This window comes from Mercurialis annua, linkage group LG6 (assembly GCF_937616625.2).
Source record: "Mercurialis annua linkage group LG6, ddMerAnnu1.2, whole genome shotgun sequence".
Taxonomy (NCBI): domain Eukaryota; kingdom Viridiplantae; phylum Streptophyta; class Magnoliopsida; order Malpighiales; family Euphorbiaceae; genus Mercurialis; species Mercurialis annua.
Genome location: NC_065575.1, coordinates 1,115,349 through 1,126,974, shown reverse-complemented (window position 1 = coordinate 1,126,974; position 11,626 = coordinate 1,115,349). Strand labels below are relative to the sequence as shown.

General features: G+C 32.1%; 2 protein-coding genes and 1 long non-coding RNA gene across 3 annotated transcripts; all 3 read left to right on the top strand.

Annotated features, from left to right (window-relative positions):
* The first annotated feature begins 435 nt into the window (after positions 1–435).
* LOC126686128 (uncharacterized) lies at positions 436–2,964 on the top strand. The gene is made up of 3 exons (XR_007643789.1): positions 436–591; positions 1,665–1,749; positions 2,626–2,964. It is a non-coding gene; the product is annotated as an uncharacterized LOC126686128 (long non-coding RNA).
* A 759-nt stretch (positions 2,965–3,723) lies between these two features.
* LOC126686643 (pre-mRNA-splicing factor cwf23-like) lies at positions 3,724–4,392 on the top strand. The gene has a single exon (XM_050380784.2). It carries the CDS (start codon positions 3,724–3,726, stop codon positions 4,390–4,392), a length of 669 nt encoding a protein of 222 aa, XP_050236741.1.
* A 2,997-nt stretch (positions 4,393–7,389) lies between these two features.
* LOC126686642 (pre-mRNA-splicing factor cwf23-like) lies at positions 7,390–8,903 on the top strand. The gene is made up of 3 exons (XM_050380783.1): positions 7,390–7,996; positions 8,286–8,374; positions 8,853–8,903. Exons 1-3 carry the CDS (start codon positions 7,390–7,392, stop codon positions 8,901–8,903), a joined length of 747 nt encoding a protein of 248 aa, XP_050236740.1.
* Positions 8,904–11,626: the final 2,723 nt, after the last annotated feature.

Sequence of the window (11,626 nt, the reverse complement as noted above, 5' to 3'; positions counted from 1 at the left end):
CCCCAAGAAATTAGAAAATAGAATTTTATTGCCCGGAAAATATAATTTAAATAAATTATTTGCGGGAGTTGATATTTAAGATAATTATATCGATTATTTGGATATTGATATTTGTCAAATGAAGATAAGGACAAAAAAATGACGGAAATAGTCATTTTGCTCAATTTGAAAAATTGAGCGTTTTAGCTAAAAATTAGTGAAATTAATTACCGAATATAAAATAATAAGATAGCGGAAAAATATTATTTATTTGGATGTAAACAACACGGAATTTATCGAGTTGGAACGATTAAGCGATCGACGGACTAAACTAGGCGAAAGAAAAGTTTGAAATTGAAAGTTGAGGAGGTGGCAAAGTGAGGGATTAAGTTATACATTTTTCCATAAATATATAAGGCAACTCATTTGATTTAAACTCAGAATTATACAATATCTCAGCTCTAGAATCATCATCTTCTTCCTCTTGATGAACACCATGTGCAATTCAACTTCTTAAGGCCATAACTTGCACATTTCTTCACCAAATTGGATGATTTTTGCGGCAACGGAAAGAGGAGAGGATTATCTATCGATCTATGGAATTAAATCAAGGTAAGAATATCTTTATTTGGTTAGAGTTTTGCTGTAAAAATTCTGTTTAGATTGAGCTTAGTATTGATGATGATTTTAAGCTTTAAAATGATGATTAATAAGTTAGAATTGATGGTTTATGACATGAATTATTATTTATGAGCTGAGTTTGATGTGTTGTGGTGAGATGTGAGAGTTGTGTTAATTGGTTAGGGTTGATTGGTAGGGTTTAATGGAGGTAGGTTTGTTGATGGTGGCTTTTGGAGGCCATGGAGGCTACGGGAAAGGAACCACCGTGCTTCGCACAGTGGGGCTGCGTTTCAGCAGCCATGGTGCGTTGCACCATGGCTGAAGCAGCCCCTTCCCTGCCAAAACAGGGGAGGGCCGAAGGATAGTGAAATGGGGGCTGATGCCACCCTTTCCCGATGGTTGTATCGCTTAAGATCGACGCAAACACTAAGTGTTACGTAACTAGTTTCGAGCATAACGTAAAAACTGTTTTGAATTAAACTTTGAACTAAGATTTTAATGAGTTTAAGTTGGTGATAATGACATGATTAAAGGCTGTAGTAATTGGTGTAATGTTGAGTATATAGGCTGTTTTAGTCGACCGAAACGTTAAAGAGATAACTTGAGAATTTGACAATGTTGCTGGAAATTTTACGCTGCGAAACAGCCATGTTGCAAGGGCAATATCTCGAGCTATTTAGCTCCAAATTAAGTTCCGTTTGTTGGTACGGAAACTTAAGGATGTCGTCTATAAATGTCTAAGTATAAGTTTCTGCTATTTCGGCCTCTAAGTGGCTCAAATAAATCAGAATATTATGTCGCGCATAGCAGTTTTGAAATTTAGAACAGCCCTAAGTTGTTAACTTCGGGGCCAAATTCCGACACCTTCGGGTACTTATCTCAGTCCGAGACCTAAATGAAAGTTGTAGGCGACGTTCTGAACATTAAGAATGTCAATTTTATTTAGTGGTCGGACTGTTTTAAGTAAACGGTTTCAATAGCCAAAGTTGGCTAGAAACCTAGTTTTGGATTAATTAATTATAGTTAGATTGTAATTAATTCGAGTTATTATCGAAATTGTGTAGACTTGACGAGGCGACTACCAATGGAACCCGAAACTTACGGAACGCGAGATCGCTAGGTATTATCGAAAATTATGGATAGCAAGCGGTGAGTATATTTTACTCACTCTTATTATCGTATTAAAAACTATTTTATATATACTATATATATTATTATTATTATTAAATGCATCACATAAATTATATAGCTTGATTTTATTGGGTGGTTCTTATTGGATTGATTTATATTTGAATTGTTTGTTTATGGAGTGAACTACATTGTATTGGTTTGACTTGTTTGATATATGAATTGTATTACTTTGCTTATGACTTGTCGATTATTTGCCAATGTGAGTTTGTATATGATCCGAAGAAACGAGCTACCTATTGGGCGTCAATAGGCCGTGTGATCACCGGTGTTTATGAAAGTCTAGATATTCGTACATAGATACGTTTGATATGAGCTCATTAAATGTTGATCATATTTTTAATTATGAAATGGAATATGTTTGGGTATCGGAAAGGAGGATTATAATTGTGGCAGATACGAGGTAACTCGGTCGAACTATCTCGGGACCCGTATCTGGTGGGTAACTCGGTTGAACTATCTCGGGACCCACAACTTGGGATTAAGTAGTGGCATGATGTAACTCGGTTGAATTATCTCGGGACTATGCCACGTGGTAGCGGGTAACTCGGTCGAACTATCTCGGGACCCGGCCACTCGGACGATATGATTTGAATGTGATATGGTTTAGGAGAGGTTAAGGAGTTTAAGATTAAGGTTTCGATCGGATCAAATACTTGTCTTAAGTGAATTGTTTGCAATCGCTGTAATTGTATATGTTGGAATTGTTTGAAAATGTGATTGTATATATATATATATATATATATCTTAAAAAAAGTGTTTTAAATGCGATGCTTATTTTGATAATATGGTAAGTAAAGTATAACTCACTCAGCTTAATAGCTGACCCCCAAATAGTGTGTTTTTCAGGTACCTAGATTCTAGACGTCGCTAGAAGTTCGTCTTTAACCGGAAGTTCCTTTGGCTATGTACAGCCCCGACTTCCGTAGATGCTGCAGTAGTATGATGTCTGACCAGTGTCGTGGCCTATTACAGCAGTGAAATTTTATATGGTTTATAGTTAATGTCTGTTGTGTATATGAGGTCTGGCTACAATAGTTATCACGGAGGTAAATTCCCGTGATGTAATTTTGACATAGTGGTTTATGCCGGGCTAATACGTTCATGATACGGAAACGATAAGTCCGAGCACGTTGTATGGTTTTACCACTGTATATTAATGTATCTTTGTTTAAATGATGTGTTTGTAAAGTATATGTTTAAATGCGGTGTTTGTAAAGTCATTATATGATTGTTTATTGCGAAAAAGTCTTAGTGAATTTCAGGCTTGCTACGGGTTTCGGAACTATAATTCCCATTCCCTAGCGCCGGTCGCGGCCCTCGATTTTGGGTCGTGACAGGTTATTATAAAACAAAAAAAAGAATAAATTCAGTATGAAAAATAATTAATAACCGAATATATTATATTTATTTTTACAAAAATTCTTAACTAATTTAATATTAATTATAAATAAAAAATTGATATAAATATAATAAATTTACTAATATGTTCATTGACGAGTTACGTTACGAGTCACGTGCATAGCACGTAATGCGAAACTAGTCTTAATTAAAGAAGTAGTATATTGAATTAAATTGAAAAGAGAGAGGGAATAAGCATTAAATAGAAGACATATCAATTCTCAAAAAATAAAAATAAAAACAGAAGACAAATCATTGAAAAGAAAAGAATTACATTTGTAGACATTTATATTTTGGTGCTTTGTCGTTTCAAATAATCATGAATGTAAAATTTAAAAATTTCATTTGAAAAAGACATTAATGATATTATTGAACGGAACAATTTACTTGCTTGACGATTCAGTACCGCCAATAGATTGTAAAGAATTTACTCACTGATTCCGATAAACCCTAATCTACTACTATAAGTTACAGCCTAGTGAAACCCTATTACTGTTCTTTATTCTTTACGTATTTTACTAGCCATCAGACAATATGGAAGTTGCAGTTGATCACTACGGCGTTTTAAACCTACCGTCCGATGAGAAATCAGCGGATTTAACGGAGGAAGATATCTCAACAGCATACAAGAAAATGGCGTTGAGATTGCATCCTGACAAGAACCCTAATGATCCAAATGCCACTGCCAATTTCCAAAAGCTTCTCTCGTCTTATGAGATTCTCAAGGATCCAAAAACCCGAAAGCAATTCGACGATATGCTCCGGTCCAAGCGTCAGCAGAAGGCGGAGCATGATCTCCGGCAGAAGGCGGAGCGTGATCTCCGGCAGAAGGCAGAGTATGATTTTCAACGACAGAGGAAGAAACAAGAAGAGGAAGCATATAATTTTCAACAGCAGAGAAAAAAACAAGCAGAGGAAGCATATAATTTTCAGCAGCAGAGAAATACAGAACGCCAATTCCGGCAGAAGAATTCCAAACCATCAAAGACGACGGCAGGCGATTTTCAACAGCAGAAGAGGAAGAAACAAAAAGAGACAGCATATAATTTCGAAGAACAAAAGAATAGAAAACAAGAGGAGAAAGCATATAATCAAGAACAGAAAAGAAGAAAACACGCGGAAGAAATACGTGAACTATTTAAGTCTGTAATTGATGAAATCCATAAATCAAGAGAGAGGCAAAACCAATCTTATAAATATTAGAAATAATATAAAGTTTGGTTTTGGAGATTTTCACTCTCAGAATGTTTTTTAAGATGTAATGCAAATGTTTTTTTTTTGTCAAAAGCTAAAATTTTATTGAATGAAACGTGAGAAATATAGAGATGAACGACTCTTCAACAATTTTGAGTAAGGGTGTTAAAATGGGTTGTCGGGTCGTGTTCGTGTCATGTCGACCACTCTGTTGACACGATTAGGGTCAACATGAACACGACCCATTTAACTAATCGTGTCAAAATTCACAACCCTAACACGACACGAATTTTAAACGAATGACACGACACGACACGATTAACACGTTAAGATAAACGGGTAACACATGATTAACACAATTACACGACTAACACGACACGACTAACACGACCCACTTAACATTTACGAATATTTTAAATCATATAAATATAATTTTAACCTCAAATTTATCAAATTATAAGATTTAAATATAATTAACTTTATTTATATATTAATATACTCCCTCCGTCCCGTTTAAGAAGTCCCATATTCTATTTTGGGATGTCCCATTTAAAAAGTCCCATTACTATTTTTAGAATGTTTTTTCAATGAATATCCTATTTTACCCTTAGTTTAGTTATCTTAAAAGAATTCTATGGAAAATTCCACTATCATTAATAGGGGCAAAACATAAAAAAATATGAAAAGACAAGAATAATTAATGTTTTCTTAATCTATGTGTAAAATCAAATGGGACTTCTAAAGTGGGACGGATAGAGTAATTAATTTAATAATTTTATTTTTATTTTTTATATTTATAACTATTTTATTTTTATATTATTATAAATAATATAATTTGTAAACGGGTTAGCTGGGTTAGATGGGTTCGCGAGTCAATTCGTGACACGACCCATTTATTTCGTGTCATAAACGGGTTGACACGTTTTCGACACGAGCCCGCTAAGCCCAACCCGGATTCGCCAAACTTACGGGTTAGGCGAATCGTGTTATCGTGTAATGATCCATTTTAACACCCCTAATTTTGAGTGAGCCATTCCATAAGAGTGTGATGAGAACAACAAGGGCAGTCATCGACAAGGGTTTTTTTAACCACCAGATGGGCCACCCGATTACATTTGAAATTTAATTTTTGAGAATTAGGATACTAGATTTATATAACTATTTCGGCATTTTTGTCATTGGTAGAGGAGAAATTAACAGTATCAGTACCATTCAGAATTAGATCATCATATCTTGTAAGTAACACCTCCTCTACAGATATCTGAAGCGCCAATGAGTATCAAAATCGGTACGCCAACATAGAGCCCTAGCCAAGATAATATTACCTACGATATCACTAACTACAAAAAATCCACTAGATATAACAAAGCCATGAAAAGCTATTAGAAAAAAATAATAAAACAAAAACAATGACACAAATAAAATAATATAGAAAGAAAAAGATTAATCTAACTTTAGTTGATATATGATTCCACATACCTGTTTTTGGGGTTTAATAGTTCCATATTCCATTTAAACTTCAAGATATAGCTAAATATATAAGGCTTTTTCTACAGTTACTTTATTTTTAGTCTACTTTGTTAGTTTCACCATTGGATGAAGATGATAATAATTCATCTGACAATGATAAATAGGTCAAGTAAGATCTACTTTGTAAAAAACAAAATAATAGTAGAAACTCCCTATAAACTTTACTTTTTAGAACATCTATAACAGACTCTCTAAAAATTATATAAAAAAATTAAAAATAAAACAATGCTTTAATGGACTTTTAATATTCAAAAATAAAATAAAAATCCGTTTAATTTTTCAAATTTAGCGAGTCAAAAAAATTTATATTTTAAAAAAACACAATATGTATTCTATACTTTATTACTTCTTTTGCAATCAATTAACTTTTACATTTTAAGCTCTATAATCTCTAAAATTAGATATTCGTTAACTTGGATTAGTTTTCTATTCATTATTATTAAAAATTCTTTTTATTTATTCAAATATGCTTTTTAATAAAAAAATACCATTAAGATGCTCTAAAGTGAAAGCGCAAACAATGTGGTATATAATCAAACTAATAATATCTTAAAAAAAAATCATACTAGTAAAAAATATTGCAGATTTTAGAGTGGTCATTATGCAATTTTTTGAGCAACCACACATGAACAAAAAAATAAAAAAAAGGACAAAAGCATGATAGTAAATTTTAAAAAAATCTAGAAATACACACCATTTGTTGTTGCATATTGAGAAGAGAAATATAAAAATTCAGGACTTAAGTATATAGTACTGTTGCTATAATCAGCCATGGAATACTAAAAAAAATTGACTTACCATGAAACTTGATTTTTCAATTTGACAACCACATAAAGAGACTAATTTTTATAGACACCAAATCAGAATCATTAAGATTATGATGATAATGGTGATAATGATGCGCCGTTTTGAAAATAAAACCCACTTTTTTAAAATAACTGTCAATTGAATAATTCAAAGTATGCTTATGGACAATATTGAATAAAGGAATTTGAGATCATATAAATTACTGTTACTTACGGAATGTATGATGATATGATGGAGAGAGCAAGAGAAACCTTACCAAGTGAAGGGAGATTTTGAAAGTGTGGTTTTCAGAATTTTCAGAAAATGCAACGTTCCTCTCAAGGGTTTATATTCATATTCTTTCACCCTATCATTTGGCCAATGGTTACAATACGTTATGCAAAACTAGTTATTATAAAATGTTTAATTGAGATTTTTACTTCTAACCTTCCGGTGTTGGATATTAAGATCTCTTTTTAAATTTTGAATTTTAAAATTTCTTTTAATTGTAAAGTTTGTTAATTATTTTGTAGATAAGATTAGTATTTGAATTATAAATATTCTTTATCTTCCCGCGATGGGGATTATTTACTTGCTTAACAACTGCTCTAATAAATTGAAGATTTTGCTAATTCATCTACCACACCAACCCGATGAAACCCTAATTTCATTTCCTAGGCATCACTAAATATGGAAGTTGCAGTCGATCACTACAGCGTTTTAAAGCTACCGTCCGATGAGAAATCAGCCAGTTTGACGGAGGACGATATCTCAAGAGCATACAAGAAGACGGCGTTGAAATTGCACCCCGACAAGAACCCTAATGATCCAAATGCCAATGCCAAATTCCAAAAGCTTCTCTCGTCTTATGAGATTCTCAAGGATCCGGAAACCCGAAAGCAATTCGATGATTTGCTCCGATTCAAGCGTCAGCAGAAGGCGGATCATGATCTCCTGCAGAAGGCAGAATATGATTTACAAAACCAGAGGAAGAAGCAAGAAGAGAGAGCTTCTGCTCCTCCGCCTTCTCAAACGGGCGAAGCAGCAGCTCAAGCTGAGATTCTCGGCATGGTAATTAAACTACTTAAACAATTTGCTCAAGTGTATAATCTATTGGCTGCTGAAGAAGAGAAAGAAAAACAAGAAGAGATAGAGAAAACATATAAGTTTAAAGAGCAGAGAATGAGACAACAAGAGAGAGCTTATTATTTTCAAGAACAAAGAAGGAGACAACAAAAGGAAGCGCGGCCGGAGGACGGAACCCGAACAAACAAACGCAAACTACAACAAGCACTCCGTCTATTTGTTGATAAGATAATGTTTTTATTAAATGAATTCCAGAAATCAGTAGAGAGGGGAAAATTTTAGATAGTAGTTTTAGCCAATTTCTCTGTTTTATTTGAATATACTAATATAGAAGTATTTAGTGTTAACAATATGTAGTGCAATTTGGTATGATCCATATTGCTTGCTCCTTGGTCCAGTTTTAATTTAAATTTAGAATTGGTTGACTTAAATTTGGAATTTGTTTAAATTGCTCTTTGGATATTGAGAATCAAACTATTATTTGGTATGATGTTGTGAAGAAACTTATAAAAATGTCATATTTGATGGTATTCCTTGTTGGACTGATGAATCTGATTCAAGAACTTGTTGGGAAACTATTAAACTGTTGGTGTTTTACCTGGAATAGAGAGGAATAATTTTAAATTTCCAGTGTAGATTCTTTAGATTTTTCTGTAAATAGAAAGATACTAATTGTAAAATTGTATATCTACCTTCCAACGTTTTTTATGTCTGGGAATGATATTACAATTTCCCCATCATTTTAATAAAGTGTTATTATATGATTGGTTAGTCTACGGATGACGTGATAAACTCGGTTTACCTAAAAATTTCTCCTGGAAATATTGATCCAGGAATGTATATGCTCACATACAAACTGAATATATGTTTCATGGATCATTGTGTGATGTTTAGGATTTGGCACTCTAAAAGCACTATGGCCATGTTTGGATTTCATATGGAATAACTATTCTTTGCTTTGGTTCAAATTTCAGATAAATAACGATATTCCATATGAATTGCATTTCGCAAACCAAACATGTCTTTAGTGATGATCAGAGAGATCATTCTCTGTAATAAATTTACAGGTAGTGAGCCTCATAGATCTGGCTGTAATTGAGGAGTATCTTGCAATATGAAATGAAAGTTTACATAGAACTTAAGACAGTAGTCATCTATATTAAATCAGAGTTTTTTTGATAAGATTCTGAAATAAACAATTATTTAAACATTAACAATCCGATATCAGAATTATAAGAACCGAACGCAAATCACAGTTGAAATGCATATTGATAAATGTTCTTTGTAGGAAAGTTGTTTCTGTTGAGATCATTCCGATTCGACTTTAGTTTCCGAATGTCAAACATTCGATACGATGGTCATATGTATTTGGCAAATCATCAAAAGTTTTGCCTGTAATAGTCCATCATTGCTTTTAAACATATGGAAAACTGGATTTGAACCATTATGTGCACAATCATCCATGGGATCACTAAGAAACAATTGTGGGATATCCGATCTTCCTGTTTTTTCACATTCTCTACTATATGGAAACACTTCTATGGTTTTTCCATGTAAAATCTTAATGGATTACATCCCAAATGCATTTATTTATATGTTTCTGAATTGGAAACAAGCAAATTTAGAAAATCACATTCATTTCTTACATTGTTTATCCTTGCAAGGACAATTCCTTTACCTGCATTTCATTTTTTTTCATTATTTAAATTTCCTTACAATATACGTACGCTTCATATTACTTCATATTTGGAATATTTGATGGTAAAAAGATAAATTAAAATAAATTATAAATTCTCATCACAACCACAAGAACGTCACTAACCACCGCACAACAAGACCAACGCTGCTCACCGATTGAGATGGACGCAGATTTCAATAAGTTTTTACTATATTCGGCTAAAAGGATAACTGCTACTTCTTTCGGTCTATTTTCATTTTCTTGTTTGCTTTTGATAATTTTATATTTAATTAATTATTCATTTATTTAATAAAACAAGCTAATTAACTCGTTATTAATCTGTGCTATTTTTGGAATTTCATTGAACAAAAATTAAATGATGTTTTATACATTCAAATATTATATAAGATCTTATCTATACTATATATATATATAAGAGAAAAAGGTCATTTATGCCCCTATGGTTTATCTCGAGGATCAATTAAGCCCTCAATGTCCGGAAAAGTTCAAATATGCCCCTAACGTCTTAAAATATTGACAACCAGGCCCCTAATTTTGACGCATAAATGAAACGTTAAGGCCTGATTGTTCATTTTCTAAGACGTTAGGGGCATATTTGAACCTTTTTGTACGTTGAAGGCTTATTTGATCCTAAAGCCAAACCTTAAGGGCATAAATGACCCTTTTCCTATATATAAAAGCACGGATGAGGGGGGACAGGCAAATTTACATGAATAATCCTTTTCAGTTTACTACTAAATAAAGGTTTTATAATCATTAACTAATTAGTTATTTAATTAATTACTATTTTAATTAAAGTCCTAATTTAGGTAGGCAAATTATCTCCAATTTAGTTTTTAGTGTGTAAAAAATTAAGGCTTATCCCCTTAAAAACCCCTCACCTTTTACCCCCAATTCGTTTGCACCCTCACATTGCAAAACCACCAAATATACCTAAATTACGACCTTTCACTTTCAATTGCACCCTCAAGCATTAAATTGATCTATTTTCACTTGAAAAAATAGGTTTATTTTTGTTTCAAATAAAATATTAAGTGCTATTTTAAAATACATGCTAAAATTTAAAGTATTGATTTGAACATTTTTCAAGTGAAAAGAGGTCAATTTAATACTTGAGGGTGCAATTGAAAGTGAAAGGTCGTAATTTGAATATATTTGATGGTTTTACAACGTGAGGGTGCAAACGAATTGGGGGTAAAAGGTGGGGGGATTTTAAGGGGATAAGCCAAAAATTAATTAAATTGTCTCTAAATTAGTAGGAATACCTATCTTTTAGTTTGATTTAATTACAAAATTAAAATACTGTATTTGGTTAATATATTATTATTTAAATTTCTACCTTATTATTTTTAAAGATATTATTAATAAAATTAAGTTAATTATTTAATTATGGTTATTATAAAACCAAAAAAAAAATTCAGTATGGAAAAAAATGTAATAATCGAATATATTATTTTTATTTTTATAAAATTTTTTAACTAATTTAATATTAATTATAAATAAAAAATTGATATAATTATAATAAATTTACTAATATATTCATTGACGAGTTACGTTACAAGTCACATGCATAGCATATAATGTGAAACTAGTTATTCTAAAAAATGGTATATAACTTCAAAAATAAAAAACATCATCCATTATTAGCTCCTTAATCATTTGTATGCATGTCGTTTGTCTATATCTGTACGTTAAATCAGTGGCTGAACCAGACCTCCAACTCAGAAGGATCGATTTTTTTTAGATCGGCTATTTAGAAAAATAAAATAATAGTGAATAGATAGAAAAAGGCAAACAATATTTGTAAACAGCCCCTAAACCGCCCCTATAATTGTAGGGGCGGTTTAGTAGGCCCTGGTTCCGCCAATGCGTTAAATTACCGAAAGACGGCTAACCATATTGAAGCAATTTTGATTATTTATACTCATTCCTTTGTGGTGGTCCTTTGTGGGGTTTTTATAACAAAATTTTTCAATCTTTTTACGATATGCATATATATCAATCAAGGCGTTCATCACCTGGTTGACGGGGATCAATTTCGAAAACATTTTTCAATCTCAATAACTGTACAACTGATGTTGTTTTGTATTATTTAATTTATTTATATATATTATTTTGAATTTTTTTATTTATTGTAATATT

Bases quoted from the DNA above. Each gene is read 5' to 3' on its own strand.
- LOC126686643 (XM_050380784.2), top strand. From the start codon at position 3,724: ATGGAAGTTGCAGTTGATCACTACGGCGTTTTAAACCTACCGTCCGAT.
- LOC126686642 (XM_050380783.1), top strand. From the start codon at position 7,390: ATGGAAGTTGCAGTCGATCACTACAGCGTTTTAAAGCTACCGTCCGAT. The intron at 7,997-8,285 runs GTCTATTTGTTG...GATGTTGTGAAG, and splicing joins CAAACTACAACAAGCACTCC to AAACTTATAAAAATGTCATA. The intron at 8,375-8,852 runs GTGTTTTACCTG...ATAAATTTACAG, and splicing joins GGGAAACTATTAAACTGTTG to GTAGTGAGCCTCATAGATCT.